At 38.4% G+C, this 22,236-nt stretch overlaps 1 protein-coding gene across 1 annotated transcript; it reads left to right on the forward strand.

Moving 5' to 3' along the window:
* Positions 1-1,415: 1,415 nt before the first annotated feature.
* On the forward strand, positions 1,416-18,431 carry Spaca1 (sperm acrosome associated 1). The gene is made up of 7 exons (XM_027403623.2): positions 1,416-1,632; positions 7,253-7,309; positions 9,523-9,624; positions 10,623-10,729; positions 11,150-11,285; positions 15,758-15,878; positions 18,275-18,431. Exons 1-7 carry the CDS (start codon positions 1,416-1,418, stop codon positions 18,429-18,431), a joined length of 897 nt encoding a protein of 298 aa, XP_027259424.1.
* Positions 18,432-22,236: the final 3,805 nt, after the last annotated feature.

Consider the following 22,236-nt stretch of genomic DNA (forward strand, 5'->3'; position numbering starts at 1 on the left):
TTCTAGTCCTGCACTTCACTGTTAACTTCGAATTACAGGAATCACTACATAGTTCAGAGCTCTGCTTGTGAGACCCAGTTTCTCCAGGTAGTTTTAAGTTTGTCACTTATTCTGTCTAGCTATTAATCTCCTGGCCAAATAATGAGGGACTTAGAATATGATTATTTCTAAGTTTCTTCCTGACTGAAAATCTTTATGCTCCTATTACCAAAGAAGAAATATAAATTAAAGACCAGAGAAAACATCACCAGTGGAAGGAATACAATGGACTTCTCTCTTCATTCCTGTGACAAAAAGTGCACATTGATACTGAGTGAAGTAGTGGGAAATCATAGGCACTAGGAACTACTGATTCAAGTAGATATAGTAAGCTATTGATTTTGGCTTCCAGTTTGACTGTATCTTGGCGGGAGGGTTAGGGGGTGGGGTGGGGGTGGGTGGGGGGAGGGGGATGTAACAAGCAGGGCAGATTCTTAATTTAAAACATTATACGGACCTGTGGAGCATTTGTGAGAGTACCCTCCTCCTGGCCTGATCACTGACCTTCTGTGAAGCCATCTGAAGATGTTTACCAAATCAAACCTGGGGGAGATCTAATATTGACAACAGGACTCAAAAATCTCCATGAAAGTCGAATCCCACATTCCAATTAGGTATCCAAAAATACAATAGGGCAAAAAGTTGACAATTTAACCTGTTTCCCTTCCCTGCCCCAGTCTAGCACTGAGAAGCCCCACATGGAGTTGACAATGCTGGGCAGTGCAAAAATTGGTAAATGCATTCACAGAATTCTCAGCAAGTGTTCCCAGCTTGCTTTGCAGATCAGTCCCGCCTGCCGCTGTGGATCCCTGCTGCCTCATACTTTAAAAGACTGCAATGAGTCTAATTTGGATGTTAAGGACAGGGAATTTTGAAACCAAGTCACATGAAGTGTGGGCAGAGTCTAGTTCTGAACACCTAAGCCTAGGAAGTATGAAAAAAATGTATCGTCTTGGATGGAAGGAAGCAAGATGTCCAAGGTCTTTGGTGGGCGACTACATTAATAAAGAAACCGAAGCAGCTGGCATCAGGAACAGGTGACGGCAGGACACAGCACAAAGGTGACCCTCCACATATGCATGCTCAGGGAGTAAGGGTGACCGGAAGTGACTCAGGAAGCCCCGCCCTTCCCCCCATGCACTCCAACCCCTTTTTGCACACCCCTCCCCCGCCACCAGTCCGCATTCCTGGATCGGTTCTCAGCCCAGCTCCTGCTCCTGGTCTCGAACGGGGTGACGCGCGCGCGCGATGACGCCTCAATGGTCGTCAGGCAGGCTCGGCTTCGCAGCGCGGAGCCTCGTGGCCGCTGTTCGAAGCGCCTCTCCTCCAGAGCCTGGGCAGCTACTGTGCGTTGGACGGCCGTGAGGCCGAGAAGCATGCGCGCCGGGGGCGCGGGCTGCCCCGCCGGGCTGCTCCTGACCTTCGGCTGGTTGCTCCTGGTGGGCCTGCAGGCCTTGCAGGCAGTGAATGTCACCGCGGCCCCGGAAACAGGCGGGGGCCGCGATGGCGAGAACGAGAGCGAGGTGGATGAGGAGGCCGAGAACGACAGTGATGTGTCGGAGAACGAGGCCCAGGGCGAGCCCGAGGAAGAGGGTGAGGGCATTGGCTCCCTGGGCGCCAAAGGCCCCTGAAGAGGGCAGAAGCCCACCCTTTCCTCAGAAAAGAACTAACCAGTGTCACCTTCTGTAGAGTTTTCTGGCATACACATCAACCCCCGAGTTTACCCACTTTGTGCCTTTGAAAAACAAGGTGCTAATGTCTAGGGCTTCAAAAAAATAAGCTCGCATATTCAAAGTGCTATAGAAATACTTTCCAAGCGTTACTTTGGAGAAGGAAATCACATTTTTAAGAAATGAGGTACCCTCTCACCACAGGGAGTCATGTGTGTGTGTGTGTGTGTGTGTGTGTGTGTGTGTGTGTGTGTGTGTGTGTGTGTGTGTGTGTGTGTGGTGTGTTTTTGTTTTACTCTGCAGTCATCTTGCCATAGTAGGTTGTTCGTTGTTGTATAAAAAATATTTAACTTCCAAAATGCTTGACATACTCTTCCTTTCCTGTTCTTGAGATGGGAACTTAAGGGAAGTCAGGATTCCTTTTACAGTGACATATCTAAATGAATATGTTGACAAAACTGTCCCAAAGCTCCCATAATCTTGGTGCATCCCTCAGCACCCTGATAGCAGGCCATGTAGTGTTTGTCCTTCAAAGGACCGAAACAGTAGAAAAAGAAATGATCCAAGTTATGACATTGTTGGCTGATAATGTGTTAACACAAGAGAGATTAAAACAAACCTGCATTTGGTTCCAGAGACATAGTTTATACCCCTGGCTCATTGAACAATGGAACTTTACAACAGTTGTACATGTTCATGAGTAACTCACATGCTGGTAGGTCAGTGGCAAGTTGGCAGACTTCTAAAGGAGGATGATTCCCTACCTCCAACAATGGTCCAGCAGTCATTGTCTTGTTATCTTCGTTTTTTTCTTGTGTCTTCTCAATCTATGTAGCATCAGTGCTGCACCTGCTATTTTATTTCCTGATGACAGGCAGTGACTCACAATATCAGAAGGAAATTGTCTGAGGTTCCTGGAGACCTTATCTTAGCAACATTACAGAGATGTTGAATAGCTTCCTGACTTTGGAACTGTAAGAAAGAAGGGACGACAGAAGAGACTATGTCCTAAGCATGGTTTCTATTCTTTGAGTAACAATTTTAATATTAATCTGGCCAAGGGAAAATTCTATCTGTAAAATGCTAAATAATGATGAGGTGAAACCCTATTGAAGGATTATAATCCCTTACATTCAAATTCAAAAGTTAAGTGCACTTAACTCTTGTAGCGCTTCAGTGTTTAAATCTGTGGACTTCTGAGAATTCACATGTCCTCTGGAATTTTAGATGTCCAGTTTCATCCCTAAGTGCTTTTTCCTGGGAAGACTAAGAGTCCAGAAGTGTAAACAGTAGTGATAGATATATGAACATTTCAGAACCTTGGTAAATTTGCATGATCCTTATAGCCTAGTGGATCTGTAAAAATTGTTATCAGCATTTACTAGCTAGCGTATTATTTTCTTTACTTGCTTTTCCTTTTAATTCTGCTTCCAGATAGTTCACAAAATAAGGACTGGTAGAAACACTGTGAGAAGCTTCAGTAGGGATTTCAGTCTTGTGTACCCCTTGTTTTTAGATGCCCTACCTTTGAAGCTGTGCACACTCTAAACTGGGCAAATAATTTGAATGCACCTAAATTCTCAACTGTCCAACATGAATCTGCAGTTTAGCCATCATGGAAATTCAGCTGCAGCCTCTCTCACAGAGTCTAGTTCATCATTATTGTAGTTCTTTTTGCACTATTGTCAAAACACAATGCTTCTGAAAGATATGAAAGGCACACAGTTCTTTGCAGAGAATGCCATTTTGCTGCATAATTGCAAAGCATTTACAGTTTTAGATTTGTAAACAATTGGAAGATTAGTCAACGAGTTTTATTCATGTCAACATCATCTATTTTCTTTGAGTCCCCACATAGAGACCTGCTGTCACGATTTATCCACTTACAAATCTTGTCAAGTTAATTTGATATATAAACATGAAGAAGGAAAGAATCCTGTCCTTGTGATTTCAGGAAAATAAGATAATTCAGGGTTTTGTAGTAGAATATTTCAGGAGACAGCCCTTTCTCTTGGAAGGTGTACCACATGTCTTCTTCATCTTTAAGAAACTCCATGTCTACTTACTAAGTTAGAGAAAATCCAGACTATTCATCCAGGATGAATGCAATGTGTCACTGAAGTTTTGGTTATATAACTAATTGTTTTACCTTAACCTTTGTGTATTGCTGTCTCTGATCATCATTGTTTACTAATTGTGAAATGTTTTACCTATCCATTTCCCCTTGGCCATCATCAACAAAAGCAAACAATACAAACAAAAAGCCCAGTTGTCAAACTCCAGCTTTGTTTATTTCTGGTGAGCTCTGATGACTGCAGAGAGGGTGCCTGTAGAGATGTGTCCTGTGTTCCTGAAAGATAGTGCAAAGCAGTGAGAGAGGAGAAACTGGAGAGGTGGAAAGAGGTGGTGACCTCAGAGCCTTGGTTTATTTCACAGCTGCTCATCTTTCTAGCAAATTCCAATTAGTCTTCAATTTGATAATTTCAGAGTTTTTAATATAGTTGGAAATTGGTGGCCAATGATGAAATAACAATGTTTTAAGATAAAAGAAACATCAGAATATATTAGATTATCTCCTCCATGTGCCTTATATATCTTTTAGAGTATAATCATTCTATTTCAATATGCTCTTAGACTTATTAAAGGGTCCAGTAGACCCTTTAATATACATAGTGAATTATAAATCAGTTTCACTTTATTAAACTACAACTATGGTTAATCCTGGTGGCATAGGACTATATCCCAGCTACTTTAGAGTCTGAGGTAGTAATATTGTAAACTCAAGGCCAACTTGGCATACAAAGTGAATTCAAAGACCCCATAGGTAACTTAAAGAAACCTGTATCATCTGGGGGTGGTGGTGGCATGTGCCTTTAATCCCAGCACTCAGGAAGCAGAGACAGGTAGATCTCAATGAGTTTGAGGCCAGCCTGGTCTACAAAAACCTACAAAGTAGGTTCCAGGACAGCCAGAACTGTTACACAAAGAAACCCTATCTCAAAAACAAAACAAAACAAAACGAAACAAAAGGAAAGAAAAGAACCTATCTCTAAAACAAAATGAGGAGCAGGGGTAGGATACAGCTCAGGATGAAACACTCAACTAGCATATTTGAGACCCTACGTTAATACCCAGTAGTGCAATAAAAATAAAGTGAAAAATATGTCCTTCAATCTAAGAAAGAATGAAAGTCCTGAAATATTAACCTTACACCCCCCACCCCAAGAAACAGTTTCAGGGTTCCAGTTGCACCCTGATGATGTGTGTCACTAATCACCCTGTACTGCAGGATGACTGCTAACAGGCTGTGGGTGAGGCTTTAGGAACCCTCATCACATTCTTGCCTCCTTTTTAACTCACGGTTAAGCTCATTGGTGGTTTTTACTTGTTCTTCTCTCATGACATGCCACACAATAGTTTTGGACAGTTGAGATTTCAACCTATAGGATTTAATTTCATCTGAGGTTTCATTTTGTTAGATTTAACTGTTCTTCCACCCGGCCACTTCAGATCCAAACTTACTATCAGTCTTATTTTCAGGATCCCAAATTTAGTTTTCATGTTATCAAGGTTCCTTTTACAGGTTACTAATAAAATGCTGAGGAAGACACAGATCTTTGATACATTAGTCCTTCTCCATTGACACGGACCAATTAATCAGCATCTGTGAACTTAATGATGCACTGATACTCAGACTTTTTTCATTTGATACATTGTTATGTAATAGGAAACTTTGACAAATGTCACATGTAAGTTCAGATATGTATCATTTTTTGACCCATCATTGTAGGATTTACAGTTTTATAAAGTGACTAAATGACCCAGTGAACACTCAATACACCACACATACTAAAGTTGAAAGAATCTCTGGAAATTGTCTGCTTCCATCTCCTCGTCCTTCTTTTCCCCCTCTGAGGAGACTCAAGTAAGAAGGAACTTATGTACTTCCCCAAAGTAGCATAGGTAGTGAATAATGGAGCTGGCTGATGATTGCCAAGTGGTCCAGTAGTCAGTTTTTTATACATGTTTTTATGCTCAGGTCCAGTTTTTATCTTGTGCCTCATAATATGCCATCTGAAAGTATTCAAGCATTCCAAGTATTAAAATGTCAATTCAAATTGATCATCATGTTAGTTCAAATCATTTAACAAAGTCAATGTTGAGTTAATTATATGTATCCTGTGCCTGCTCTGTATTCACAGTCCTGTATTTGATGCTTGCAAATACAGAATAAAGTGTTTGTGAAACTGTTCATGTTTCACAATATTTAAACTGGGAAAAATAGAGTATGAAATTAATAACTACAAAATGAGTTTGAACTGGGTTAACTATTAGGTCCTAAGTTGGTACACAGCCCTAAGTAATCTATCGAATGTTTTCCTACACCACTTCATTCAGTTTAAATATCAAGTAAGACAGGCTTTTCAATTTTTACAAAGGGTTAACTAGATCTAACAGAATTTAGTTTCTTCACTCAAATTCCAACTGTGAATTAGTGGCAGAAGCAGTGTTTTGGACTTCAAGTTAGATGTGCTGATTCTGTGTGATTGGTTGCTTAGAAATCCAATACCTTTTAACATTCTCCTTTAGCAGGCCATTAGGCATTTTTTTCTGTTGAGATTTGAGTCTTAATCTGTGTTTTTTTTTTTTTGAAGACTTGGTTGCATATTATATAGCTATAGGAACTCAGGCTAAGCTTTGGAATGATTAGGAAAAAAATGAAATGTCCTAGCATGGGAGCTTATACCTGTAATCCTAGAGAAGCCAAGATAAGAGGACTACTGAGTTCAAGGTTACACGGAGTTCAAGGCTACACGACACTGTGCTGTGTAGCAAGATCCTATCCCCAAAACAAAACTACCAAATTACAAAAAGAAAGTCAAAAGAAAATATGATTGAGAACCAAGACTACTAAGCTTCTCAAATAATTAGATATGCAAATGATTACATAATAATTGTACATATTATAGATTAACCTGCAGCATAAGTCACTGGAATGAATCCTTAGAAACATTGAAATCTGCCATCCAAACCTGCAAAAGTGAATTAATGGAATCTATTTGTAACTTTTTAGATTTTGATGCACACTTGGTATGAAAGCTTATTTGGGGATGTAAATTGTTTTGTACTAGTTTATTTCTTTTACCATCCTTATAGAAAATAGAGAATATTTTAAAATTGTTCCCAAAGTTCCAAGATTTGTGTCTATGTTTTATTATATTTTTTCCAGTTGGATTTTAATTCACTGTGTATTAGCTAGTGAAAAAGAAAAGCCCTGTGTTATATATGACATTCAAAATCAAACTTTAAGTTATTTCTAACTTAATGAATGTCCTTAAAGGTTTAGGCTTCTTTTGACTTAGAGTGGTGATAGCTGTGTTTATTTGAGGAGCAACTTTGCTTTCCTGATTTAATAGATCATTAAAAAATATCCTCTATTGCCCATATGGCAATTACTTGTACCCTTCACCTCCTAAGTAATATGTTTGTCACTTATAAAAGTTTTCATATGGTTAAATAATGTTTTTTAACTTTATGTTTAGTTCAGAACAAAACGATAGTCAAAGAAGTAGAATTTGGAATGTGCACAGTCACATGTGGTAAGTAGCATAGACCAAAGGAATAACCTGCCATGATTTCTACCAAGATAAAATGCCAATTATTTGTAATTTTTATACTACTTATACTTTCTTCATGTCTTGTTTTCTATTCTTATTACTATAATTTACACACAACACTAGGTAATTGCTTTGAAAGGTATATTTTCAGATTTGGGGTATTTTTGCATGTAAGCTATATTTATTAAACTAAAATTCTGCTTCACAGATGTTCAAAGATGAGATATCTTCAGTGCATTTAACAAATGCCTTCCCACACTACTTTGGCAAACCTGCCAAGAAATAAGATTATTTGCAATAGACTATTACAAATATTCCATTTCTCTAGTTGTACATTATATTTTGGAGAAAAGAGGTGTTAGCTTTGCAAGATGAATAATGTTGAGAGAACATGACATTGTCCATTCCATGAATAGAAATTTTAAACAAAATCTCTTATGTAATGTTGGGATTCAAACAACATTTGCTATATAGACCACTAGTTCTTAAACAGCTACCCTAAGTATGTTAAAATTGCTGGACTAACCCAGAGTTTCTAACAACCTATGACTATGGGTAGGCCTAAGACTTCAAAGTTCTGTTTAATTCATGAGGAAACTGATCTTGCTAGTGCTGGAAGTCCCTTGGTTTCTATAACCATTGCCAGGAATCAGCATAATGAGAAGACAATAGATAACTAACAGTTGATTATCCTACCTTGGAAACATGACAGTGATGAGATTCTAGTCTGTACACATCTACATCAAACTTTTTTTTAGGTTTTGTAAAAGAATTACCAAAACTGACAGTATTTTATGTGGGTGCTAAAATATACATAACATAAAAGTTACCATTTAACCACTTTCAAGAATTCAGTTCAGTGGCCCTAACACTACATCAGCATCATCCATAGAATAATTTCAGTACCCCACACTAAAACCTCATACCCAGTAGACAGTAGCTGTCTACACACCCATCCTCCAAGCTCCTGGCAGGCCCTTTTTTTCTAGTCAGCTTAAAATGGGGTTTTGGCCTTAGCTTTATAGTCACAGCCAAAATGAGAGGAATCATGACAGCCTGAGAGTGTTCAGTTGTAATTTAGCTTTTGTTGTTGCTGCTGCTGCTTGAGAATTTTCCACAGTAGAGTTATTTTATAATAACTCCAGTAATCTTCCAGCCTTCCTTCCCCTGATCTTGGGGGGTCCACTTTCTTAGCTCTCAAAAGTATAGCATCACCAAGGAACTTGTTAGACATACAGGATGAAGATTTTTTCAAGACTGGGTGAGAGTCTGCATTTTAGAACGATCTCCAGGTGACTTGCATGCACTCTTAAGTCTGTAAGCCACCTGTCATCTTCAGCTTTTCTTTTCCTTGGATGGGCTTATGATTAACACCTTTTTAGGAGCTAAAGAGGGGAATCCAGCAGGGGAAGATGAAAGAGACTCTGCCTAGCCTGTTACACAGCTCATTACAGGATGTGATTCCAAAACAGAGACACTCTAGGATCATCTAATAATGATCTGATTTCTTGCTAAAAAAATGTGTGACAGATTCAGAAAGAGTATCTTGCTGGAAATAGAGGTGTAGTAAATAGTTTATCCCATCTATACTTAATAGAGAGACTTTATCAATACAGATATTAAAAAGCATCTTATGGTAAAATATGATTTTTGGAATTGATTCCAAAAGCTTCAACCCCAAACCTGAAAAGTTCCATGATCAAATAAATTTGTGTAAGCCTATGTATTATAGCAAATCTGATTTTATAGTCTGTAGGAAGAATATTTTATGTACTCTTATGCACAATTATATTAAGTTCTGATTTCAAAGATACTGGAATTAATTTTTTATTTTAGTCAATAAAAAATTATGCATGATAGTGTATTTATTAGCATACTAAAAGTTTCAAAAACTTCTATACTAAAGAGGTCCTTTCTGTTTTATTGTAATGTTTTAAAATGTGCAAGTGAACATAGAATCCTTTTCCTGATGGGAATAGCAATCAGTATCTTATGAAACTTTCTTGGGGAAATACTGTTTTAAGAAATAACTGAAGTGGAGAGGCTACAAAAGCTCCACATGTTCTTAAATTTATCTGAATTTAAGAGAACATTCTCAAAACAAAGATAAAATAAAGACAATATAGACTTGAATGGGAGGAAAGACCCTTTGCAGTTACTTTTATTTAAATATTTGTTCATTTATTTGACTAAAGGTGTTGGTATCAGAGAAGTTATTTTAACCAATGGATGCCCTGGAGGTGAATCCAAGTGTATTGTTCGTGTGGAAGAATGCCGTGGACCTGTTGATTGCGGCTGTGAGTTGAATCCATATTTGCAGAAGGAGGGTTTATGCTGGGGAAATATCTTTTACCTCAACCTACTACTGAGTACAAGGAGACAATCAACTGATAAAAAGAAATAGTAAAAAATTAAATACCCCTTCTGTAGACTGTCAGAGCTCTAAGTAGTCCTGCTTTTGGTTTACATCTCAGTGGTGTATAGAGTCTGTGGTATGCTGGAGCTTCACTGTGCTTGGGGTCTGTGTTTGAGCATGCCCTGGAGCAAAACACTTCTGATGCTGTGGCTATGACATTTTATCTGCAGATTGATAAACCTAAAATTTGCAACTTGGAGCTGTTTGTATCAAATTTTGCTTTTCTGTCATTTCAGCTTCTCTAATGAGGTTTTCATAACCCTGAATTAGAAGCCCCAGACAGATTACCAGGTTCAAAGTAATATATCACTAAGTAGAATGCCTTCTCCTCTCCCACACTTCTTCCGCATTCAAATAAAGAGCCCTGGTTTCTCCTCACCTGCTTCTTTTTATGACTTCTCTATAATCAGACTCAACAAAATTCAATGTCCTCAGTATCTAATTGACTTCTGAGGGTGGCTTTTTACAACAGTGTGGCATATGAGAAAGGGTCCCCAGACAAGAGAGTTTTTCTTACAGTAGTGTTATTTACCATTGTAGGGAGATAGGATTTGAGACCTGGATTCTAACCTGGCCTTTTGTTATCTTTTCAGGGATCTTCAGTAGAATTCATAACTTTGAATCTGTTTATTCAAAACTGGAGAAATTAGAAATTTGGCTTTTCACAGCCAGTCTTACCCTCATATTATGTATAATATATATAGATATGATGTGTGTGTATTATGTATACACAGTGTCTTGATAGTGTTATGTCTCTTGGCTGAAGATATAATTGAATTAGTTGATGATATAATTAAAATTGTTGATCAAAAAAGGAGTATTGCCAGATAAAGCAATTTCTGCCCAGTGATATTTGTCTATTTTTTTCTTCTTTTTCAGGGGGAAAACCACTTTCTGAAAGTCTTGAAAGTGTTAGACTGGCATGTGTTCATATATCTCCTGTAAATCGTTTCAAATATATGTGGAAGGTTCTAAAACCAGACCAAGTAAGTAATGACTGTGTATAATATGGTATTTTTAGTGGCTGATAACATTAGGTACCTAGTTCTGATGTTTTATGAAAGCAATTTGGAAAAATGGAGTTAAAATCATAAAAATTTATTATATTATTGGAATTCAATTTTTGTCAGACTATAAATACATATGTCTTAGGGTCATCTATAATCACAACTCAAATTCACACATTTAATATTGTATTCTGTTTTGGAATCAATTAATCACATACTAGGCTGAGTGTGAGCAGTTCCCCTTTTGTTAGAGGAATGTTTCCTCACTCTGTCAACCGGTTGTGTTTGCCAATGATCCAGAGTGTCCTGCCTGTCTTTCACTGTCTCCATTTGCAAGCAGCAAACCCAGTCAAGATCATTCATACATTTTGTTTTTGTTTTTTATTTTGTTTTTAATAGCAACCTGTTATACTTGCAAATGATTCAGCAGTCCTAGAAGTACAAAGAGAACTTCATCCCATGGCTTTCGAGTGTGACACCCTGGATAATAATGAAATAGTCGCCTCTATTAAGTTCACAGTCTATACAACAAATGGTAAGTGTACAGCACTGTTTGGTTTGCTTGTTATCTCAAACTCACTTTCTGGAAACTGCCTGATGGACTTTTTAAAATACATATTTCTACCAGCTGTACCCCAGAGCTTCTGATTCAGTAGATCTGTGTAGAGCTGGCGCATGAATTATCAGATGAAGCTGTTTTAAAACTCAGTCCTGGAGCTAGAGATGGCTTAGCAGTTCAGGGCACTGGCTGCTCTTCCAGAGGTCCTGAGTACAATTTCCTGTACTCACATGGTGGTTCACAACACTCTTTAATGAGATGTGATTCCCTCTTCCGGTGTGCTGACATACATGCAAGCAGAGTAACCATATACACAATTAAGTGCATCTTTAAGCAAAAACAAACAAAATAACAACAACAAAAAACAGACCTTCAACTTAAAATATATTGGTGCATTTATTTCTACCATGAAAGTGAAGATAGAGAAATGGATTGTCATGTGTGATTACAGAAAAAAATATAATTAAGACTTATGAAATCATAGCATTTCTCTTTACTAGTTATTCATTGAAGAGTGTGTGTGTGTGTGTGTGTGTGTGTGTGTGTGTGTGTGTGTGTGTGTGTGTGTGTTGAAATCAAGTTTTTCTAGGTAGCCCTGGCTGTCCTGGAACTCACTATATAGACAAGGCTGGCCTAGAACTCATCTGTTTGTCTCTGCTTCAGAGTGCTGGAATTAAAGTTATGTGCTATCATGCCTGGCTTTGGATTATATTTTTGATGATTCAGTATTAAAGTTTTTGATCGATCCTTGAATATGACTTTACATAGAAACTGTTTCTCCTAAGAAATACAGTATATGTCCATGTTCACTCAGTTTAACCTGTGGCATTCTCTATGTCCAGGTAACTATTCCCTTGGGTTTAGTTGCTCTTAACCATATTTAATGTGGCTATCTTTGGTGGTAGGAGTATCTGATCACAAGTTCTTTTGAGAACTCACTTGTGTTAGGATTCTCTAGAGGAACAAAACTGATAGAAAGAATATTAAAGGGAGTATTTAGTAGAGTGGTTTACAGGTTATGGTTCAGGTAGTTCAACAGTGGCTTTCTGCCTGTGGTAGGCCAATAATCTAGTAGTTGTTCAGTTCATGAGACTAGATGCCTCAGCTGATTTTACAACTAAACTGAAGTCTCAAAGAAGTAGGTTCAAATACCAGCAAAGACGTGCCTCAGCAGCAGGATATATGAACTTGCCAACAAGAGTGAGGACAAGCAGGCAAAAAAAAGCTTCCCTCTTCCATGCCATTTTATATGAACTGCTACTAGAAGGTGTGGCCTAGATTTAGGATGAATCTTTCCATCTCAAATGATCCAATCAAGAAAAAAAAATCCCTCACAGGTATGTATGATCATATGTTTGGGTTTTAGTTGATTCCAGGTGTAGTTGAGTTGACAACCAATTTAGCCATGATATCATTAAATATTCTAGAGCTCTTATTCTCAGAGAACTGTCTTTATATGTAAAATTTCTAGAAGTACTAGGTGACTTTAATGGGGGGGTCTGTGCATTTCTTGAAGCTATTTCTGAGTCTAAAAAGCATTTTTTGTAGTCAGGAGACCCATGCCATGCAGTGTTCTTTATTGAAATGAAAATAAGCTGCAAAGGGTTTTGGAGAGATTTGAAAAATAGATGTTTACTAGTTAAACTTTCTTGATGTGCTTTTATATTGCAACTTACAAAACACCTTCAAGGTAGAAGCTAATAACCACTATGTTGAGTCATCATCAAAAAGATAATTCCAGTAGCAAATAACTATTAAGAAAAACATAAGAAGACTGAACAACTGGAGGATCTTCAGTCTTTATAATCATTCTCAACCTGCCATAGTTTATGATGCTTATAGGTGTCTGGCCATTTGTAGACTTGTTCCTCACTGCCTGGCCCCTAATAGGTACCTTTTAGTAGTTAGCATTTTTCACAATTAGGAACATTTATCTGCTAATGTGTAAGCTAAGAGTTAGAGTGCAGACCCCAAATCCTTGTCCTTTATTGAGATAGTGTTGACTTTTGTCTCATAGTGGCCCAGGGATGATCAGGTAGCTCTGCCACTTATTCTTGCACACTTAAGCAACAAAATGCCTTCAGAATATTTCAGTACCTGTTAGTTTCTCTGAAAAATGACAAGTTGCTCACCAATGCAACAGACTTTTTTGTTTGTTCAGACATCAAATAAATGTTTTTGTTACAAATATCCACACCCTACAGTATTGGAATGAATCAAATATATAATAGAAATATTTTTAGGATAAATATAACTAATAGATAATTATGCCAGATGTAGTGGTGTATGCCTTTAATCTCAGAACTTGAGGATCCTAGCACAGAGAAAAGCAAATCTCTGTGAGTTGTAAGCCAGCTACACTATAAGTTCCAGGACAGCGGGGGCTAGGTAGAGAAACCCTGTCTTAGAGAGAGTGAGGGAGGAGAGAGACAAAGACAGAGAGAGACAGAGAGACAGAGACAGAGGGGGAGGGAGAGAAATGGAGGCAGAGAGATGGAGGGAAGTAGGAAGAGAGGGAGGGAGACAGGGAGTGACTGGGGGGGGCAGGAAATTTCCATTCCCATTTTTTCTTTCTCATTTCTATATCATGTTCTGGGTCACAATTATTGTTTTTCATAATATGGCCTTGTTTGGGGATTTAATCATGTGTCCCTAAAAGATAACATTGATGTCCTAGGTTCTGAGTACTTAGATTGTAGATATATTTGAAAAAGAGGTCACTGGAGATATAATCGGTTGAGTTGTGACTGCTGTCCACATAAAGAGAACTTTGGACTGAGGAGAGAAAAGGGAAGAAGAAAGAGAGGGAGAATTAAGAGAAGGGAGGAGGGAATAAAGGGAAAAGGGGGAAGAGGAATGAGAGAGGCAGGGTAGGGAACAGGCACTTTGAAAGCAGATCCAGGCTGAGGCCTGGGTAGCTGAGAAGGTAGCTCAAAAACCACCACCCCCCAACCTTCACAAGACTCACTGAGTCCCACCAATCCCACCAATTATTGATAGCTTCCAGAATATGAAGCAAATTTATGTTGTTGCCAAGTCACCAGTTTATGGTACTTTGCTTTGGTAGTGATAACAAACTAATGTATACATAAATTTTCTTTATCTAAAACATTAAGTATTGCAATTCAACCCATTTTTCATTAATTTTAATTTCATTAAATTTTTTTCTTAGAAAAATTTAAGAGGAAATTCAGCCTTCTTAAGAAAGTTAGATGTACAAGTAGTCCACTTGGTGCTTGCAAGATGACTGTTTTTCTCAGGAATAGAAATAAATACCCATACCCTTTACTCCATCCTCTCTTGGCTGGCGTTGGGTGCTAGTGAATAAAACAAACTAATTTTGCATTTCTCTTCAGAACTCAGTCCTAAACATCGTCTCTCTGGTTTAAAAATCCCCCACTTTCTACAAATCAAAATCATTAATTTTTTTTCTTAATCTGACAATATTGGAATAAAAATATAAATGCACCTTTGCAATTATACTCAGGACTGTTTAAAGGGAGATCACCAAAATGCATTTATGCTATGAGACTACTAAGAAAAGATGGTTATAATCCATGGCATTAAGAAGATAGGAACAAATCCAGGTGATTGCTATGCAGGATCATTTCTCACAGAGTGGTACATACTAAAATTGAAAAGTTAAAATAGTCAGCTCATAGTTTATATAAATCTCCTTGGTGTTTGTTTTACCTGATGGGGGAAATACTTACCTGTATAATATAGTATTTAGTCTGGTGGCCCTTTTCTGTATGGATTATTTTTGTGTGGGTTTAGAACGTGGGGAATGAAAGAACCATAGGAAAGCCACCATAGTCACAAAATATATAACACGGATAGAAGCTGTCTCTTCACCAATTTATAGTACAGTGATGCTATCACACATACTGTAGACCAGCTCTGCCTTCTTTTTTCCCCAGAAAGGAAATGCCTGACTTAGGAATAGTGTGTGAATATTGTATGGAGAACAATGAGTGTCAAGCCCAGTCTTATATTTTAAAAACCAGAGCTATGTCATAATCCTAAGCATAAAACTTAAGTCTGTGAAGGTTTAAGGGAGAAATGGCAGAAGCTCATGATTTCAGTAATAGGCAAGGTTTCTTAGCCATGACTCAGAACAATCACCATAAAAAGTAACGTTGAGTAAATCACACTATGTCAAAAGTAAAAACTTCAGATTATCAAAATAAGTCACTTGGAAAATAAATAGGCAGACTGAAATCTGGGAGAAATACAAGAAACATAGGCAGGATAGTCAGTTTGAGAAAGTTCTCTCTCAGTTTGTTAAGAAATTAGGTGTACCCATACCCTACTGCCAGCAGTTACTCTTTTATTTACCTTAGAGAAAACAGATCCACAAAATAAACACATACAGGAATGGTTCATTTAGATAGCTGTTCCCTACTGATTGACAGTAGCAGTCATCATATGTGTTTCTCTACCTTCAGAACTGCAGATGAGAAGAACAAGCAGACCAGACACTGATGCAGTCTTAGTATTTGTGCTGACCATAGGAGTCATTATCTGCATATTTGTGATCTTCGTATTGATCTTCATCATCATAAATTGGTAGGTAAATGCTGGGATGTGCTACTTCTTTGACATCGTCCTCAATCCCAAACCATTTGTAGTGAAGCCCAGATCTCTGTTGTATTATTGTTATTATTATTTGAATTAGAAACAAGATTGTTTTACATGTCAATTCCAATTCCCTCTCCCTCCCCTCCTTCCCTGCCCCCCCCAAATAACACCCTATCTATCCCATACCCTTTCTGCTCCCCAGGGAGGCTGAGGCCTTCCATAAGGGGTCTTCAGAGTCTGTCATATCCTCTGGGATAGGGCTTAGGCCCATCCCATGTATCTAGGCTCAGGCAGTATCCCTCTATGTGGAATGGGCTCCCAAAATCCATTTCTATGCTAGGGATAAGTACTGATCCACTACAAGGGGCCCCATAGATTTCCGATGTCTCCTCACTGACACCCACGTTCCTGGGGTCTGGATCAGTAGTCCCATGCTGGATTCCAAGCTATCAGTCTGGGGACCAAGAGCTCTCCCTTGTTCAGGTCAACTGTTTCTGTGGGTTTCACCAGCCTGGTCTGGACCCCTTTACTTATCACTACTCCTTCTCTGCAACTGGATTACAGATCAGTTCAGTGTTTAGCTGTGAGTGTCTGCTTCTACTTCTACCAGCTGCTGGATGAAGGCTGTAGGATGGGACATATGTTACTCTTCAATCTCATTATCAGGGGAGGGCATTTAAAGTAGCCACTCCTCTGTTGCTTAGATTGTTAGTTGGTGTCATCTTTGTAGATCTCCAGACATTTCCCTTCTCTTTAAACCTATAATATCTCCCTCTATTATGGTATCTCTTATTTTGCTGTCTTCTATTCTTCCCTGACTCAACCTTCCTGCTCCCTCCTGTCCTCTCCACCCCTCCTCTTCTCCCCTTCTCATTCTCCTAGCTTCATCTCCCCTCCCCCATCCTCCCAATTTTCTCAGGAGATCTTGTCCCTTTCTCCTTTGCCGGGGGACCATGTATGTCTCTCTTAGACTCATCCTTGTTTCTTAGCGTCTATAGCTGTGTGGATTGTAGGCTGGTGATCCTTTGCTCTATGTCTAGAATCCATATATGAGTGAGTATATACCATGTTTGTCTTTTTGTGACTGGGTTCCCTCGCTCAGAATGGTTTCTTCTAGGTCCATCAATTGCCTTCAAATTTCAAGATTCCATTGTTTTTTATCCATTGTGTAGATGTACCAAATTTTGTCTATCCATTTTTCAGTTGAGGGGCACCTAGGTTGCTTCCAGGTTCTGGCTATTACAAATAATGCTGTGATGAACATAGTTGAATAGATGTCCTTGTTGTATGAATGTGTTTCTTTTGGGTAGACGCCTAAGAGTGGAATTGCTGGATGTTGTGGTAGATTGATTCCCATTTTCCTGAAGAGTTGTCATACTGATTTCCAAAGTGGCTGTATGAGTTGGCACTCCCACCAGCAGTGGAGGAGTGTTCCCCTTTCTCCACATCCTCTCCAGCATAAACTGTCATTAGTGGTTTTGATTTTGGCCATTCTGACAGGAGTGAGATGGTATCTCAGAGTTGTTTTGATTTGCATTTCCCTGATGGCTAAGGATATTGAACACTTTCTTATGTGTCTTCAGCCATTTTAGATTCCTCTACTGAGAATTGTCTATTTAGTTCTGTACCCCACTTTTTAATTGGATTATTTGGTGTTTTGGAGACTTGAGTTCTTTGTAAATTTTGGAGATCAGCCCTCTATCAGATGTGGGGTTGGTGAATATCTTTTCCCAGTCTATCGGCTGCTGTTTTGTCTTATTTACTGTGTCCTTTGCCTTACAGAAGCTTCTTAGTTTCAGGAGGTCTCATTTATTAATTGTAGAACTCAGTGTCTGTGCTACGGATGTAATGTTCAGGAAGCTGTCTCCTGTACCAATTTGTTCAAGGGTATTTCCTACTTTCTCTTCTAATAAGTTCAGTGTAAGCCCAGATCTCTGCCCCATGGTGTCTTCTCTATGTATCTTGATACTCTCTTCTTTCAGGATACCCCAGTTTGTATATGTATGCTTTTAAAAACAACATCATGACTTACTTTGCAGCCATGGGAGAGCTTTCAGATGTGTATTTTACAATTTTATAAGACAATTGTTTAAAAAGAAAAAAAAAGACTACTTTTGCCATTTAACCATAGCTCTCACTGCTTTAAAACTTGGCTGTTATAACCTCTCAATTCACTTAAATGAAAGGGGGAAAAGCCTGTTTGTGTATTATACCAAGCAAATCTGAGGGTTCATCAGTCATAGTGCAGATGTGTTATTCCAAGTGGAGCTGAACTGTGGATAAAGGGCACTTCTATAAAATGGAGATGTAAATATGAGCCTCAGTTAGTTTTGTTTTATTTTTTTTATTGTGGCCTTTGTTTTTGTTTTTGCTTTTACTTCCAGGGCGGCAGTGAAATCCTTCTGGGGAGTGAAAGCCTCAACTACTGAGATACACTCGGAGATGAGTTCTATGAGGTACAAAGATTCGACTTCTCTTGAACAGTCACCAACAGATATGCCTGGACATGAAGATGACGCTTTAAGTGAATGGAATGAATGATGTATGGATGACATATGAGAAACTAAAGACAATTAGAGCATATCAGATTCATTATTATAAAAATAAAGTATATACTGAAATACTTCAGTGATGTTGGATTGAGTTCGCCTCCATGGTCCTAATGCATGTGCAGGCAGGGCTGTTTGTTCAGTTCAGCTCCCTAGTACAATTGCCAAATTTTCTTTGAAATAGTTCTTGGTATTTACTGTTTCAGATAACAGCTTGAGATCACTTATGTAAATGTATATACAAATATTTTTTGATCACTATTCTGATGTGAGGTCATTTGCCTTTTCTGTCTAAATAAGAAAAATATAATTATAGAAGTTCCTTGGAAAGTAAGATTTCTCCAACCTGGGAGAACTCATACTTCATAATCTCTGCAGGGCATGTAACATATAAAACATCCTTTGTAAAACATGAAGTAGTGATAGCAACCAAGACTTGGTGGCTATTGTGTGTTAATCACTGCTCAAAGCAGTTTGTTAGGAAATTTGATTGTCTTTGTATAAATACTTGTAAGAACTAAACAAGTACTTGGAGGTGACTGAGAAGATTTCATGAATTTAATAATTTGTATTTCTCCCAGAAGCAGTGACTTAGAGACTCTATAATGACCAATAATAAGTACCTCATTGTGCTTTGTATGCAGGTGATAATAGAAAGAACACTAACATTTTGTGTTGTAACATTGTGACACAATTCACCCAGCGAACTAGATGTTAAAGCATTAAGAATTATACTCAGTAGTCTTTTCAGGCAATTGTTCTTAAGGCTACATTTTGTTTTTCTTTGTTTAGATGAATTCTACACTAACTTCATTGCTTTATTTTAGAATTTATGATATACACGGGGAAGAAGACATTATAAATGGGCATTTGTGGTATACCTTGCTGTAACACACAGAAAAGGGGTATTATAAAGTTAACCTGTTTATTCTGTTACATGGCAGTTTTATCTGAAAGAAGCAAAGATCAACTGGTTAGAAAATGATTTTTATCTGTTGAGGGAATTCCTTTGGAGACCTTAAGTGAAAAGAGATTGTTTTTATATAATCTCCTAAAAGAAAATTTTACACCACCTACCTCAGACAAATGTTAAACAGCAATCAGCCTTCCAGTTCTTATTTCTGAGTATGTATGGTCTTGCACCTTTAGTAAAGAGGCTAAAAATTCTTGAGTAGTAATTATATCAATCCTTGTTTTAAAGCCAGAATGGCAGTGAGTTCCAACTATATTTCGATGGACATTAGAGTTCAGTTTTGAACAAGACTAGTTGTGCTAAGTGCTGTTTGGGGGCTAATTCTGACTGCCTACCTCTGGCATGTGGTAGGACAGTATTTCTTAGCTCTTTTGGTTGGATGCCTACTTCTGACCAGTAAGTCATCAGCCCACATTCCAAAGTTCTGGGCCATCCTGAGTCTGGAACACTGATGTGAGAAAACATTTGGAACTCTGATGGCTTGGGTTCCAGAGTGAGGATTATGTGTCACAGGATCTTTGGTAAGCCAACTGTAGATAGTCTACATTATACCTCACTATTTTAAGCCATGAAAATTAATAGGTTATTTGATACAGTAGTTAATAGTAAAACTATTCTGACATATCTCTTTTCTTTAAAATAAGTTGAAGAACCTTCTTTACTGGGGACTTATCAAGTGTGCTGCATACCCCCATGACTCTCCAATGAGGGCACTGATGAACTATTTTCCTGATGTATGGAACGAAGATATATATATATATATATAATATATATATAATATATATGTCATTGCTCACTTTCAGGCAAAACTGTCCTAAAAGGTTTGCATGTGTGGAGCCATGGCTCAGTTAATGAATATTAACTTAGTCATTAGTAATGTTTCACACACAGCAAATCTTCAGTAGGCTTTGACAATAATAGCACTTTATATACATCTGCAGTGTTCAGGCCCACTGTTGTGTTTTGAATGAAAAATGTTCCCCAATAGGTTCATTTTAGTTCATTGTTTGGGGTTCTGGAACCTTTAGGAGGTGCAGCATTGATGGAGGAAGGGGTTGGACCTTAAGGGTTTATAGCCTTGTCCTGCTTCCTCTTTGAAGCATTGTGAAGTTGAGCTGTAATCAGCCAGCTTCTGGCTCCAACCACCTGATACCATGCCTTCCCTGCCATGTGGACTAGCCATCTGGAACTGAAAGCCCAAGCAAACCTTTTGTTAGGTTGTTTTTGGTTATTGTTCTATCACAGTACAAAAGTAACTAATACAGTGGTATTTCTTGAATTCACCCTACTCTCATGACTACTTTTAAGAGGAGCAGGTACTATCATTTTATAATAGTAAATTACTGTGTAATGTAATGTATTAATGATTAAGTCCAAGTGACCAGTAATGCATTATTGTCTCAGTAAGGAAAGACATAAAAGCACTTTGGAATCATTTAACCAAGAATGAGTCCAGATTTGAGTTTTCTACGTCATGCGCCTGTGTCTTCCATCCTCTGTTGCTTGAGTCTGAATCTGTGCTTGCCTGAAAGCTGTCTTGTGAATCTGTTCATCCCTGTTTCTCTGTTTCTACCCCTATGAGTGTCTGTCCTTTGTATGAGCTCTATGTCTGTAGATGGAGGTTCTGTCCAGCCTGGTCCCAGTGCCCTTCTGCTCTAAATAAACACAGAGAGACTTATATTAATTATAAACTGTTTAGCTGGTGGTTCAGGCTTCTTATTGGCTAACTCCCTCAATTATTAACCTATTTTTATTAATTAACTATTTCAACATGGTCTTATCTTACCAGAGAATACTCCAGCATGTTACTCTTTTAGCGGCTACATGGCCTTTCCCTGGCAGCTTCTCTGTGCCTTCCTCTCCCCAGAATTCTCCTTGTCTGGTAGCCCCACCTATACTTTCTGCCTGGCTAGTGGACAATCAGTGTTGTATTCATCAAACAATAAGAGAAACATATATATAGAAGGACATTCCCCATCATATGTCTGAAAATGTGAGTGGAATCTGTTTATGCGTAAGTAGTATGAATAATATAGATAACATTACATGGAGGAGAAATGGAATATTTTACAGAAATCTTTAACAGTATTACACGGGATTAAGACATTGGTTCCAACTGGCTCAGTTAACAAACATAATTGTTTATCAACCAATAACCATAAGTGGGTGCTTTTATCCTTTATAGTAGATTTTGGGACATTGCTTTCAACTTCTGTGTTTGCTGCTTTCAGTAAATGGTACAAACGAATTACTCTAGGTCAGGGGCATAGAAGAGTACATAACTTAATAGAGAGCCACAGGTGAACATTTGGCAGACCTCTGGAAGAGGAGGAGGAAGGATTATGGGAGCCACAGGGACCAATGACACCACAAGAAACCCCACAGAATCAACTAACCTGGCCTCATAGGGACTCACAGAGACAGAACGACTAATATATAAGAGCTTGTATGGGACTGACCTAGGCCTTCAGCACATGTTTTGGTTGTATAGTTTAGTCTTCTTTAGGGGCTTCTAACAGTGAAAGTAGGGGCTGTCTCTGACTGTGTTACCTGCTTTGGGGACCCTTCCCTCCTACTGGGTTACCTAGTCCAGCCTCAATATGAGAGGAGGTACCTAGTCTTACCAAAACTTGATATGCCATGGCTAGCTAATACACATGGGAGGCCTGTCCTTTTCTGAAGAGAAAGGAAGAGGAGTATATGTGCTCCTCATAATACAGCTATGCATTATCTTGGGGTGAAAAAGTTGGTTTCATGGGAAATCTAAGACAAGTAAGGTTGATTTTCAGGTTCTCTTAAAGGCAGGTTAAACAAAGTTTGCATA

Source organism: Cricetulus griseus, chromosome 2 (assembly GCF_003668045.3).
Source record: "Cricetulus griseus strain 17A/GY chromosome 2, alternate assembly CriGri-PICRH-1.0, whole genome shotgun sequence".
Taxonomy (NCBI): domain Eukaryota; kingdom Metazoa; phylum Chordata; class Mammalia; order Rodentia; family Cricetidae; genus Cricetulus; species Cricetulus griseus.

Coding starts and splice junctions, on each gene's coding strand:
- Spaca1 (XM_027403623.2), top strand. CDS start 1,416: ATGCGCGCCGGGGGCGCGGGCTGCCCCGCCGGGCTGCTCCTGACCTTC. Junction 11,286..15,757: donor CACAGTCTATACAACAAATG/GTAAGTGTACAG, acceptor CTCTACCTTCAG/AACTGCAGATGAGAAGAACA. Junction 15,879..18,274: donor ATCTTCATCATCATAAATTG/GTAGGTAAATGC, acceptor TTTTACTTCCAG/GGCGGCAGTGAAATCCTTCT.